The sequence below is a fragment of the Macrosteles quadrilineatus genome, unplaced genomic scaffold, assembly GCF_028750875.1.
Source record: "Macrosteles quadrilineatus isolate MER2022 unplaced genomic scaffold, UCM_ALF_1.0 Scaffold_9__3_contigs__length_116548681, whole genome shotgun sequence".
Classification (NCBI taxonomy): domain Eukaryota; kingdom Metazoa; phylum Arthropoda; class Insecta; order Hemiptera; family Cicadellidae; genus Macrosteles; species Macrosteles quadrilineatus.
The window spans coordinates 37,555,679-37,570,990 of NW_026542602.1; the positions used below are offsets into that span (position 1 = coordinate 37,555,679).

A 15,312-nucleotide genomic window follows, 5' to 3' on the forward strand; every position below is an offset into this window, starting at 1 on the left:
TATTGGTCAAGTTTTTGATCATCCAATTATCATATTTCTAGGGAATGATATATCTACACGACAGTGAGATTGTGTCCCACGGTAATCTACGTTCCAGTAACTGTCTTGTGGATAGCCGCTGGATACTGCAGATCACAGACTTTGGACTGCACGAATTCAAAGGTAAGACTGTACCAATTATACATCTTATTTCATAATTTATCAAGTTTTGTTAGAGATCTAAAATAAACATGGTCATTGTGGTTGCTATAAGTATATCTAGAAACATGAGTTCCAGAATGATAAGAGAACCTTAATATTTATATTGAGTGCTTTTATATTGCCGGTGAGAGGAATGTGGTTTATTCATGGTCACTTTTGAAGGATGACAATTACTAACTTGATATTGGCGTGGATTTAACACTCCTTAAGAAACCATCCTTGTGCCTATCTAAGCTACAAACAATGTTATGGAATGTTTATAGCTGTTAAAGTTTAAGTTTGTTGATGTCTTCTCATTATTTATACATTAGGTTGGCTACAAACCTGTAAAGATTTACCACGTGTGTTGTTGCTATTAAAAATGATCGAAACTAGTTTGGATGCATCCAAACTAGTTTCTTTGAGTACTGCCACTTCAGCTCCGCTCTTTCCTGATACTGCAGGAGTATCAGGAAAGAGCGGAGCTGAAGTGGCAGTACTCAAAGTCACTAGCCTCCTCTTTGTTAGCTAAGAAATTATCAAGCAAACCTTTAACTTCTGAATCAAAGTGAAGCCTCTCCACTCGTATCGTACTCGAGGACTCATGCTGATTCTGTTCCAGCGGGACAGGACGAGCCAGATGCTGAGGACAGGCGTCAGCGCCGGCTGCTGGTTCGAGCCCCAGAGTTGCTGAGGAGTCCTCACAGTCACCCCCGTGGCTCTCAGAAGGGTGACGTCTACTCCTTCGCCTTCATCCTGTATGAGGTCATAGGTCGGTGTGGTCCGTGGGGCGACATCAGTCTCTCGCACAGAGGTCAGTAGATATTGAATTTTAAGTGCAAACCTGCACTCTAGTAACAGAATGTGTGCATACAAAAACGTTTGTTTACTTAGTTCGTCTAATGTAAACCTTTTAACCTTCATTGTAGTTTGAATCAAAATCATATCAAATGACTCTTTATTTTGTAAAGTAATACAGCAGATATTTAATATGTACAAATATCACATTGACTACACTTCTTCCTGTGCGTAATAAAACATCTACAGTTTGTATCTGGGTGTTTCATGTGCAGTTGACCTGGAAGAATGCTATTTTACTATAATATTTGTTCTATGGGTAAGGTAAACGCACCAGTAGCTGACAGTATAAGAAACTATACGCACTTAATAATCCGTGGTTTTGAATAAATAGGAACTAAAGAGATATTACGGATTTTATGTGATTCTAAATTTAGTGTAGTTTTCAAATTTGTCATACAAAAAGGGGTTTTTAAATATATTTTATAACATTTTTAAACTTAATTCAACCTTTGTACGTGTTCCAGTGGCTGACAGTGAAAAAAGTGCTTGTACCAGTAGCTGACAGTCAGTTGTCCCAGTAGCTGACACTGGAACTATATGTACTAGCTGCTAAACCTAAGGGTTTTATAATTTATAAGACGAATAAAATCTAACTTAATAATTAAATTATAAAATCATGTAAAACCTTATTAAGAAAATTTATTTTACATATTTTAAAATACAAAATATTTACATTAAAAAAATATATCTATTTTTTATTTATATTAAAATCATATATACATTTTTTTAGACAATTTGGCTGATTAATTAAAAAATTAAAATCATTTTATAAAAATGTGAGATCACATAAATTATAAATAGCATGCAAATTTCGATGGGTAAAACCAATTTAATATTGTGCAAGTAGCAAATATCCCCTGTCAGCTATTGGAACTTGTATGGATTTTGTGTACCAAAGCCTGACATTGATATAATTTTTAATCCAAAACCCCTAACACCCCAATTTTATCATGAAATTGTCAACAAAGGTATAATTGATAAAAATAATGAGCCCAATCATTAATACTATTTAAGAAATTTAGCGAAATGACTAAAAACCAAACTTACCTTCTTAACAATTTCATTAAGGGAATCGACTAAATGTGATGTGTACAGACAGGGTCGCTTTCAAACCACCACCATTCAGCGAGTATGGGCTAAATTTCACAGATTTTTTTGTAAACAAATCAAGAATAAACATATGTTCTTCTAACAATGCAATCATGTGTAAATATTTTTAAGAGACCCCATTATAATGTAAAGAAACTCAAACTGTCAGCTTCTGGAGCACTGTCAGCTACTGGTGCATTTACCTTAGATATGTGTTCATCTTTAAGGTCAACGTCAAAGGTTTAAATGATTGTCTCTCTATTATAATATACTGCAAAGAAGCAATTCCAAACATAGCAGATAAAGAGTTATGCTAAACTGCAAAATACCAATTTGTATTGTGAAGTTCTTATTCAATTGTTTTTATTTTTTTATTTTACTTTCTTGAAACTATTGTATTGTTCTAGAGATCATCTCCCGCGTCAAGCAAGGCACCCATCTCCGCCCAGACACCACTCCCCTCGAAGCAGCAGACTACGTAGTCAGGTGTATGAAGTCCTGCTGGGACGAAGACCCTGAGAATAGACCGGACTTCCGATTCGTCCGGGTCAAACTCAAGGAGATGCAGTCAGGCCTGTTAGTATGCCACAGTTTAATGTTTGTTTAGCTTGAGAAAAAGTGTCCAAATCTTAATAAAGACTAAAATTTTAAACCAAGATGTTCATAGATTCGACCACACATTTCTTGTTCTTATTTTGTAAATTCAATTTTGTATTGGAAAATAAAATGTCCAATTTATCAATAATGTAAACATTAAAATCTAAAATTATTGTTTGTTATAGTGGTACAGATGGTAAATGACCACAATCATCTTTTATTGTATTTCTTTTAGGAAGCCGAACATTTTTGACAACATGTTAGCCATAATGGAGAAGTATGCGTGTAACCTAGAAGGATTAGTGCAAGAAAGAACTAATCAGCTGACTGAAGAGAAGAAGAAGACTGACGCTTTGCTCAACCGTATGCTGCCTAAGTAAGCTGTTTAAAAAGCTGCTTTTAAAGCATTACATTTCTTATCATACTTTGATATATGCATTTTCATTCGAATTCTTAAATATCACAATTATTAATCGTTTTTTTTTTTTTATTATTTAACAATGGTATTTTTAAATGAGCCTCATAGTAAGGGCTTGCCGTATTTTTTGTGGTTTTGTTTATTCAAGCGTTATGACATGTTTTAGAAACTGAAGAAGCTGTAGTCATTTTACGATAAAACACATAAAATAGTACAGACAAGGCAGAGCAAAGGTCTTATTTTTGTAATTATTTTTAGAATTATTATAAAACGGTTTTCTGAATAAAATGATTATCGTTCTTTACGTAACAAAACCCAAAGAGCTGAAAATGTTCACAGAAAAAAGATACAGTGGTAGTATTAAAACAATTCAAACCATCATTATATTAATTTGGCAAGTATTAGAAATTAACAACATCCAAAATTAAGAAAGAAATAATATGAAACTTAAAAACTTACATATTTTTCGTAAACTAAGGAATACTACATTTTAAAATTTTTATTATTTACAACCAACAATAGTCGTAGTTTTCGTATATAGCATAATTAATTTATCTAATGCTTTGACATTTTTTGCATTGCTTTTGTATCCCAGAAACTCAATATAAACAGTCTTTTAACACAATAAAACTAATAAGGGCAGCTTGAGGTTATTTTTCTGAGCCTACTACTACTACCTAGTAGTATATCGTCAAAAATGCAACGGCGCTGGGTTAGGCAATCCGGGTACAGACCGTTTGAACGGGAATTGCCTAGCTGCGCCTTGCTGTAGCCCGTCATGTTAACAGACTTTGAACATCAATTATTGTATTAAGTTCTAAGGTGATTAGTCCGTTATTTTGTGGCTGGTTTTTTGTTTATTTATTTAGAAACAAATTGTTTGGGATCCTTAATATTATTTTTAGGTGACTAAATCGCATGAACATAATTTGTTGAATTTGTTACGGTATATATTTTATTATTTTAATTTTGTATTTTATTATTAAAGTCATTTTCTTAATGTCTAAAACATTTTTACACAAGTTAGTGGTGTAGATGATTCCTTGAATTTAGGAAGATCACCTGACTTTGCTGAACGTTAAATGCAAGACTAAATCGCATGAATATAATTTGTTGAATTTGTTATATATTTTATTATTTTAATTTTGTATTTTATTATTAAAGTCATTTTCATAATGTCTAAAACATTTTTACACAAGTTAGTGGTGTAGATGATTCCTTGAATTTAGGAAGGTCACCTGACTTTGCTGAACATTAAATGCAAGTCATTAATTTCTTAACATTGTATAATGAAATATTACTCGGGCTTCTTCACACTAACTTAAACCTCCCACCTCTTTATTTTCTTTGACTTATATTTCTTAAATAACTTCTTGATCAGCATTGTACGTGTTATTACATTTACGGAAAGTAAATAAAGATACGTCTTATAACACTTAAAACATATATTTAAACATTATTAAAACATAAAACATATAAGCATACATTCGCCTATTGGGTCTGATGATGATTGGAGTGTCCAATCGAAATCGATCACCACTTACCATATTTTGTATATTTACCGTCTTGTGAGTAACAGTATAAGCGTAAATATATGTTTTAAGTGTTATAAGACGTATCTTTATTTACTTTCCGTTATATTTCTTAACAGGAGATAAAGATTAAAATATTCTAGCTTTGACTCATAGGTCTAAATTTATTTAGTAGCCCTATAATGTTTTCTACAACCATATATCTATTCCTTCTTTATCGTAATTTAGGATAGCACACAAAGCAAACGATAAACTGAATTATCACCTAATGATTTCATTTGTTTAGAAGTTAGTTGATAACGAAATTTTGTGTTTTTTAAGAGTAACCACTGCTGGCCTTAGCCTAAACCAGCATTCAGTTATTATTCACTTATTCACTCACTGCCTTGAAAAACATATAACACCTCAATTATATTTTCTAAAGTTAGTTGATTAATTTCGTTAACAATTAGTTATATGATACAAAGTTATAGCCACGATATTCATATATTTTTTAGACTATTTTCATAAAATATTTTCATAATAGCTCTGTAAGAAAGAATGTTTAGCAGAAGGAAAGGAGCTCGATTCTGGCCATTGTTCTCTGAAATTGGATTTTAAAGAAGGTCTTTATTTTCTTGTTTGCTAAAACAAATAGTCTTCGACACCCTCTTTGTCCCCTGTCGTCTGAACCCAGTTTTCTCATTTATTATTTCTTTCTGGAAAAAAATATTTTTATATTTAATGTGCTTGGATGGTTTAATAAAACAATAATTTTACAAACAATTATGAGTAATGTTTTTTTTATATATATGGTTCTCATTTACTAAATCAGTAGGTAGTCTATTAGAAATATAAGTTTAAAACCCACGAATGTATATGTTAGGTAGGGATTTACAAATATAAGTTCATACATATTTTAAGTAAATTGTTAAATATAAATGCATTTAGCAAAACAATTTTAAGTGACTGTAGTTCATGATTAATGTAGTATCAACTTAGATACGTAAGCCTTACACCGGAGTTACAAACTTGTGTGTTTAATAAAAAATGTTTAACAATCCAAAGAACGAAGAACTCTATTAAATGAGATAGTCACAATTATTTTTTTTGTATTTACAACACAATTTTTACTTATGCTATGTTTTAAGTAATTTCCTAACCTGCAAAAGGTATCACATTTCATCGAAATGTCCGTAAACGCCCCTTATCCAACAATTACTATATATTATTAAGAGTAAATTTAATATATTTACGTACCTTTTTTAAGAACTGTAGCAGAGGCCCTTAAGAGAGGAGACCCTGTAGAGGCTGAGAGTTTTCAGTGTGTCACCATCTACTTCAGCGACATTGTAGGCTTCACAGAGCTATCAGCTGTTAGCACCCCGCTACAGGTTGGCCAACTTACATTGTAAAATAGTATATTTCATCTCTATGGCATAAAATTGATGTTTATAACACGAGCACGTTTTAAGTGTTGAATATACACTTTCGGTACGTGTACTAGTAGTGTGATTTATATCTTTGAGACTTTAACCACTCTGATCGACTGTTTAGTAACACAAAGTTGTTACGAGTATGTTGTTATAAGTTTGGCAAGAATTTTATATTATTTTGTAGTATAGTAGAATCTCTTAATCGGGATGTTTTTAACAAGGAATAAAGAACTTGGTTCGTATCAAGAAACGCATTATAGAGTTGTTACGTCAAATTTGTTTCTACGTTAACGTGCCCCACATATACTTATTCACTATATCTTAAAACTGTCTGTATCAAATGCTAATGTATATTTTTTACGACGTATATTAATCTTTTATTGGTTATTTCTCTCAGTACAATTTATGAATAGTTGATTATAAGCAAAATCATTAATTAATGATTAGTTGTCAATGCCATCAACTATGTAGGTAAAATTAAATTTAAAGTTAGACGAGTATTTTACCAAAAAACGGTAACATGATAATGGTAGCCAGCTTTAAAAACGCTGATTTAAACTAAACTGTTTACAACTCTAAAAACACAATTCAATCAAGAAAATGGTAAATTAATGCAGAATTTTAATGTAATCTCTTAACAAACAATTTTCAGAAGTTACAATGTAGTGCAATGCCGTTTATTCGATCATATTATTAACTCCTGCATGTGAAAGTGGTGAACCGAAAGACAAATAAATGTTTTGGCACGAGTTTTCTGTCTGAGTGGAAGAGTAAAGCTGGACATGATTGGTGGATTATGTTGGAACGTTTCAGCCTCTCGATTCATCAAACGTGCTTTTTTCACTGCAAGTCAAAAATTTCGAAACTGCTTTTGGCACAATCTTTACGGGTTTAAGGTGAATTATATTGTTTTTACATGTTTTGGTTACATTTCTAGGTGGTGGATCTTCTAAACGACCTATACACGTGCTGTGATTCCATAATTTCACACTACGATGTTTACAAGGTAAGCCACTTAAATTGCGGATGGCTTCTGAAATGTACATACAGTAATTAAATCAATTTGAATTTGAATCATAATTTTGTATTTGAATATCGTGTTTAAGTGGGTGGATAATATTTACATAGTCTATATACTTCATCGATAGCAAAATTGACTTAGTTTTTTTCGTACTTGAAACTAAAAGGTTATCATAGTATATTACTTTGAGGTACCTAGAATGTAGAGTGTATAACTGTATATTACTACAATGTCAATTACAACTACACAGGGCTACTGTTATATTGGTATACTTAAACTTGAACTTTTTCGTCTGTTAAGGATAGTTAAAGCCAGAGAATACTCGATCATAAGACTCCACAGGACTTTTTCAGGATCAATCAACATTTTCAAAATTGCAGATACATAGTTACGTGACACGCATCGTACATTGTTGTGAGCATGATGACCACAACATTATCTGGTAGCTTTGTTATGACTACCAGTCTTCTCTTCATAACCATTATGAATACCAGCTGTTTCTACAACTAGGACCAATTATAAATTATTGCATGATCTTGGACTGAATGGACCCATTTTCAAACTATCAAAAAGCTTCTGGCCTTTTACAGGATCAAACCTTTCAGGTGAACACTATAAGCACTCAGTTTTAGGATAAAAGTTTAATTAATCATTTAGAAAAGCTGGGGATATTTCCAAACGTTAAAAAGCTATTAACTTGTCTCACAAATAAACAACTCTTACTTTGCAGGTAGAGACGATAGGTGACGCGTACATGGTGGTGAGCGGTCTGCCGGTCAGGAACGGTGACAGACACGCGGGAGAAATAGCCTCCATGGCGCTCCACATGCTCAGCAAGATACAGAGGTTCGAGATACGTCACAAGCCTGGCGAACCTCTCAGGTTGAGGATCGGGATACATTCAGGTATACCATTATCTTTGGGATTCTTCTCGAGAACCTCATATGGGTCAAGCCAATAATTTCTACATTGTGTTATAGATTATAAAAAGTAAATTTGCTGACATTTTCACTACTGTTCAATAAATTAAGATTCCATGTCTTTTCAGGATCAGGAATTTGATCCCGGCTTCAGTCGGGAAGGAACTGAAAACATTGCATGATATTTCTCATATATCTGAAGAAGTAAGATTCCAGAACCCAAAATAGTCGTAAGACAACCGTTTTACCATTCTGTGATGGGAATTTTAAACTACTTTGGAACTTGGGAACTTTAAATGCTTAAAATCAGCATCACCAAAAACAATCTTCATGAACCCTACACGTTGAAATCCTACTCTAAATTCCGTTTATCAGATTGGGTGATCGTTGAGGCAAACAAGCTGTGAAAATGACTACCTTTTGAAAATTTGACAGTCGGTGAAAATCGACGGGTTAGGAACCCCCTTACAACAAAGCTTAACCACTTGATGATGGTTCCAAATTAGGTTTTCTCTATGAGATATAAGGCGTTGAATGCCACATCTCATTCTGAAACACTTTGTAGGATAGAAAGTAAGCTAGCTCACCTTCCTTAGTAATACCACGGAGGCTTTGTACTCAGGTCACTGTGTAGCTGGAGTGGTTGGCCTGAAGATGCCGAGGTATTGCTTGTTCGGGGACACAGTTAACACCGCCTCTCGTATGGAGAGCACTGGAGAGCCTTTCCGTATACACATCTCACACACAACCACCGAGCTGCTACAGAGGCTGGGAGGGTACATCATTGAGGAGAGAGGGCTCACTATGATCAAGGTAAGATTGTGGATGTGATGTTAGCCAGCGTCTTAGACTTCAGAGCCTGAGAGATTAGATTTACGTCATATTCACAAAATTTGAGTGATTTTAGACAACTTACCATGGAAAATGTCAGTGGCATAGACAATAACAACAATTAATTGCTAAAGGAGTTGCATATTTATTTACTCCTAAGATGGAATGGAATTCTTTTAATATTCATTTTTTGTACACTCTTGTAGATTTTGTATTTTATACAGGGTGTTCATAAAAAGCCGTTTCAGGACTTTGGGAAATGAATCCTCATACTAAGAGGAAGAAAAAAGTTTATGTGAAGGTTTGTCCGAAAATGCATAGCTATCCGCCATTTTGTTTTTTATACAAACAACTTTTATCTGTGAAGTTTTTCATTCAACAAATTTGAAATTTGGCAAGCATGTTAACATACACAAGACCTATTAAAGAAAAAAAATAATAAAGCTGGTCCAATAGTAAATTTTGAAATGGCGGCCGTTTGAATTTTTATGACTTAAATAACTCAAAAACAGCTAATTCTATAAAAAGTGCCAAGGAAATCTTTTTTTAGCATTTTTCATTCCCTATCAAATGATACCAAGAAGAAAAATATCGGATAAAAATAACTGAAATATAACGTTTTTGGTGTAAATATAAGGCAAAGTTAGTCGGGGAACTCCCTTGGAGAACAATTTAAAACTACAAAGAACATTGCTAATCTCACAGTATACTAGATACCTATTTAAATTATAATCACTTTGGTGTTTGGGAAAAAAGATTTTTGGACGATAAATTAATAACTTCTATTCCACCATGTCCTTCAGCAGCTGTTTGAATCCATCCAAGATGGCCGCTAGCCTCCAAGGACTCAACATTGCGTTTGGATTAAGAAGAAGGGAACTTGTAAAATTCTACCTTTTCATGTCTAAGTATGTTACTTTTTGTCGATTTTTAGGGCAAGGGAGAGATGCTGACATATTGGCTGGTAGGGGAGGACCCAGCCAAGCGACTAGAGCGTCTACAAGCAGTCCTGACTGGCTGCCTCAGCAATGAACGTACGGCAAACTACTGCAGTCATCATGTAACTTTGTTGTTTTTATTTATTTTCCTTATTTCCAGAAACTATATGTGTCATAAGAAGCATGATTACGTTTTGGTAGCTGGATTTGTCAATGTTTTTATTTTGTTAGATCGTAGATGTGCTATTTTAATAAGTGTAACCATGTCCTTGAAAAATAAGCAAAATAAATTGTTGATTCCATAAATAATAAGTAGGCCTATACAAGTTTTAAGCAATGATGTGGAAAATTATTACACAAAAAACTCAAATCTCTAAAGTTGAGTAAATTGGGGCTTTCGATTTCTTTTAATGTCCCTAAAGTTGAGTTCATGTTTGTATTTCGTAAGATGTGTTCGAATACACGTGTTGAAGGTGTTCTGCATGATTTAATTAAGAATATGATTTGATAATCTTATAACATACTCTTCAGACTTAGGTTGGTAGAATATTAGCTTTTTAAAAATGATTAACTTTTTAAAATTATTGACTTTTTTCAACTATTATGTAGCATCATACTTCAGTTTGTAGTAAATCTATATACTTTCATTCTGGTTGATACTACTACATCAATTCAGCTTAGCATCAAAGTTCTTTGTGTCTGAATGCTCAATACTAACTAGATCACACTGGTCAAAGTTCATAGAATCGTTTCACGTTCTCCAAATCCATGTTACATACCTTATAACTGAATAATTTGAGTCCAACCAATAGAAAAATTGTCTGTAATCAATACTTGTATCAAATTATTGTTTATTTTCGTAAATTCCAAGTACAAAGCCCCATGTGCAGGTATAAGTGAGACACCAGACCTACTTCGCCGACCGACCGGCACTGAGCTGCTGCCTGAAGCCGAGTCCGGAGACGCGACCGTGGCTAGGTTGCTGCACCAGCTGCATCTGAGAGCAGTCAGATCCTACTCTAGTCACAACAGTCAGGTGAGTGCTTCAGCAGTGACTTTAGAAAGTCATGAGGTAGGTGTTTCAGCTTTTAGTTGGGAATGAGATGGGGTTGCCAAGTCTAGTGTCAGGGGTGACTCCAAGTTTTTGACTTTTGAGAGAATGGGACCATTGCCTAGCTGTATCAGTTTCATCTTGTATATGCTGGAGTAGACATCTACAGTAGACCTAACAACACCAGCTGTATCAAATTTTCATCTAAGAACGTACTGTACAGGTAGTTGAATAGGTCACTCTCATAATGTGCTACAGTCTGAAACCATATATTCAAGTGTAATTTGTATCTCAGTTATAAATTAATCTGACAAAACATTTCTATAGAATATAATAAATTGTCTACTACTCTACTTGGCTTGGTTGGGAAGTGTGCATAATTGACATAAATTAGTACAGCACAATCAGTCAGTGGCTTAGTCAAACTAAGACAATTTAGATTCTAAAGCTGGCTACTACCTTAACATGGAAATTAGATGTCTATTACTTTCTATAGAATAAGGTGATTTTTGACCTAACCCCATACGTATCGCAGTAACATTTAATATTTGAAAACACATAAATATGAAGTATTAACAAATCCATAGACTATTTGTTAACATTTTTTAAAGACCAGTAACATTACGCATAATATTTCATTTTTGTGTTTTCCAGGAGTCCCTGCCATTACCAAGGCCAGGTGGAAGTTCTGCCAAGAGAGGCCATTGCTCAGCTCCACTCATTACATTTAAAGACACCAGTTTTGTTTGATTAAACTAAGATCAGACATTTTGTCAGTTACTATGTGGTATTGTAGAGTATTTTGACCTACCACATACGCAACTCTACATTATAGTCGAGAGAGGAGCCATTCAACATAAAACTCCTAAAAACTTTTAGGAGAATTGAATTTGACTATAATGTAACATTCTAGACTCAACTCCATTGGCTGTTATGCGTCCGATCTCTGTGATAGATGTTTCTTGTGATAAATATATTTATTTATACCTATTTACATATATTTATTTTTACTCGTTGATGTAATAAAATTTGTGGGAAATATTTGGCTTTTTATTGGTTACTTCCCCGACCAAGAACTTACATACTATATTATTCTGAAGAGTGGACAACTTAGCTATGCCATTGGTAGGCATATCTCAGAAACTATTAGATTTAGATAAAACATTAAAGGGAGAACTTCAACTATTTTATTCTGAAAAAACATAAGAATTTCAATTTTACTATGAAATGTTCTATGAAACACCTTGTGTTTTATGTTTTTTTTTAGAAAGTTAATACAATTAAAAACTTTTATTCTTATAATTTTTTCTCTAAATTTAAGCACAGGACTTCGGTACCCGAGGAAATCCCACCAATCACCAATGGATTTTATCTACGTGATAATGCCAACACGCCTAGAGGGGCCTAGCCTGAAGTAATCGGGAAAACAATCCCAGAATAGAACGTTGAGTAATAAAAAAAAACCACAACATTGTTCGTGTCCACAAAACAAAGCCCGATATGATTTTAAGAACATGGATAGTCATGTGTAAGCAGGAGGCCCATGGCCGCTCTTTGGGTAAAATTACAATTTCAGTCCAGTCAGAAAGTTTTACGTTCAGAACGCGTAGACAGAAACAAGCTCGGCTCCATAATAAATAGATCCTTCTAAAAAGAAATTATGTCTAATTTTTTTAAAAAGAAAGCCATTTATTGAATATCAAGCCAAGTTGGCAGAATCACAGAGAAAGAGGGTTATTTTTATGACATTCCCATCAGGAAATAGGCTGCTGTCCCCTGCAAAGATGTACTCTTTTAGAAAGTAGAGTTTGAATCAAGACCTCTCAAAATTTTGTAACAAATTAAAATGCTACTGGATTATTCTGAATTACAAGTATGACGTTTTACATCATCTTAAGATAGTTTAAAGTAAACAATAAACACCTAACCAGACATTCAAAAACCTATTGTTTGGTCATTTAGGTTTTTCAAAAATCATGCATTTATGTTACATTTTATGTATGTTTCTTTACTTGAATGTTTTATAATGTTTCCGTCCGATGTTTGTAGATTACAGATTACACATAAAATGCAACACAATCGCCTAAAAATTATATACAAACCAAATAATACTACAAGAACAGAACAGTACAGTAAGATTATGTTATGTGTACAAAATTATATTGCATTTAAACTCTACGACATCAACAAACTAGGATATGTATTTTAAGGGAATATGAGAAAATAATGGGTGTGGAATGGATGGGATGATAGCTTTCTTCATCAAAAGGTCAACATTGTCTTTAGCCAGGAATATTTAATACAAGTTCAATGATCAAAGAAAGCTATAGCTTGTTGTGCAGATACAGTGCCTACCTGGTAAACTAAAGGGTTTCAGACCTATGGTAAAAATTTTGATGTTTATTTGTTTTCACGTCCAGTGCCTTTGGATGACTGAAATCTGTCATCGCATGCTGATTGGTTCCTGGAATCTGGAACTCAATTTCAGCTGTCTCTAGTAGACATTTCTGAATTTCGATATGACTAATCAAAGTCATTTTAAACTTAATTGAGGTATAATTAATAATATACATAGTCTCTGTGAAATCTTGAAAAGTAGGGCACTCTTGACACTGTGGATTGCTAAATTCTTCCACTGTCACACAGAGTTTGTAAAAGCGAGTCGAACGCTCGTACTGCCCAGTGAATGCTGGAATCTCGTAATGAACACGTTCCACGCAAATCACATTTACTGTTGTCTCATGGTGGTCTTCGGACCTATCCATGACTGAAGAGACTAAAATAAAGTCGAAACAACAGAGCACACTTCTAATCCTGAAAGATGGATTAGTCGTATTGGACATAGCGCAGGCTCAATCAAATTTCGAATCTACAAACCACACACGAACATGGATCGTACACACCCGAGACGGTACGTGTGACAATCTCAATGCTCGGAGAGGTTGAGATTTTGGTTTTGTAATTTGAAAGAACATTCAAAAGAATGTAATTGAAAATTGGCAAGGGATTCGTCCCATTTACCTTCAAAAAAGATTAACCTGTAATGAAGCGCTTGTCTTATCCCCTCACAATAACGCGTAACCGGGTTTTAGACGTAGGGCAGATGCTGATCTTAATTGCAGCTATCAACCACGAAAGCTATATGCTGTGGGAACCCTCACGATCGCCGGATAGGCAGATGCCGCCCACACGAATTGTGTAGAAGAGCCTAAACGTGCTACTGTTTGATGATATCAGTGATTCTAAAATTGCAGTCTGATTGAGAAGACTGACCAGCTCCGCTGGATTTGCAACTACATCACCTGTCACAATCACTTTAACCAATTAATAATTTTGAGTGACTTGTAACATTAGGTGCAAGTGTTTGGCTTCGCAACCTTCTAAATTCTAAATTAATTTTGCAGGTTAGATGTATTGGTCACGAAACTCGTTCTTGGGGTTATACGTGCGAAAAGACGCCCTAGTGGCGGAATCACTCTTGCAACGTAAAAGGTGCGATTATACGCATAACGATATCATCTGTTTCGGTCTCAGGGCTAAACAGCCCATACCTCATCAGGTGCACACTTTAGTGCACGACAGATTGAATTATAATGTGTTGAGGACGGATTAAATTTTTCATCGTCCAACTGAAATTTTGAATTTTGATGTTTCTAAATTTTGAAAAGATGAAATTGTCAACTTAGAGTTGACCAGGCACACCTGAGTATTTACTCATTGTTCTTAAATTATTGTGGACGGACTCATCAATTTTGATGTTTATTTGTTTTCACGTCCAGTGCCTTTGGATGACTGAAATCTGTCATCGCATGCTGATTGGTTCCTGGAATCTGGAACTCAATTTCAGCTGTCTCTAGTAGACATTTCTGAATTTCGATATGACTAATCAAAGTCATTTTAAACTTAATTGAGGTATAATTAATAATATACATAGTCTCTGTGAAATCTTGAAAAGTAGGGCACTCTTGACACTGTGGATTGCTAAATTCTTCCACTGTCACACAGAGTTTGTAAAAGCGAGTCGAACGCTCGTACTGCCCAGTGAATGCTGGAATCTCGTAATGAACACGTTCCACGCAAATCACATTTACTGTTGTCTCATGGTGGTCTTCGGACCTATCCATGACTGAAGAGACTAAAATAAAGTCGAAACAACAGAGCACACTTCTAATCCTGAAAGATGGATTAGTCGTATTGGACATAGCGCAGGCTCAATCAAATTTCGAATCTACAAACCACACACGAACATGGATCGTACACACCCGAGACGGTACGTGTGACAATCTCAATGCTCGGAGAGGTTGAGATTTTGGTTTTGTAATTTGAAAGAACATTCAAAAGAATGTAATTGAAAATTGGCAAGGGATTCGTCCCATTTACCTTCAAAAAAGATTAACCTGTAATGAAGCGCTTGTCTTATCCCCTCACAATAACGCGTAACCGGGTTTTAGACGTAGGG

At 34.4% G+C, this 15,312-nt stretch overlaps 1 protein-coding gene across 2 annotated transcripts in view; it reads left to right on the plus strand.

Annotated features, from left to right (window-relative positions):
• Nucleotides 1-11,843, plus strand: part of LOC129002398 (guanylate cyclase 32E-like) — a 124,369-nt gene extending 112,526 nt beyond the window's left edge. Inside the window, exons 15-25 of one of the 2 annotated variants that reach the window (XM_054430174.1) lie at nt 42-162; nt 803-994; nt 2,538-2,706; nt 2,963-3,103; nt 5,927-6,050; nt 7,030-7,098; nt 7,844-8,018; nt 8,656-8,846; nt 9,799-9,898; nt 10,693-10,838; nt 11,508-11,843. In XM_054430174.1, coding sequence (XP_054286149.1) covers nt 42-162; nt 803-994; nt 2,538-2,706; nt 2,963-3,103; nt 5,927-6,050; nt 7,030-7,098; nt 7,844-8,018; nt 8,656-8,846; nt 9,799-9,898; nt 10,693-10,838; nt 11,508-11,603 — 1,524 coding nt within the window. In that variant the 3' untranslated portion in view covers nt 11,604-11,843. Of the gene's footprint in view, nt 1-41; nt 163-802; nt 995-2,537; nt 2,707-2,962; nt 3,104-5,926; nt 6,051-7,029; nt 7,099-7,843; nt 8,019-8,655; nt 8,847-9,798; nt 9,925-10,692; nt 10,839-11,507 lie in introns of those variants that run through there. The other variant, XM_054430175.1, reaches the window with a different exon arrangement.
• Nucleotides 11,844-15,312: the final 3,469 nt, after the last annotated feature.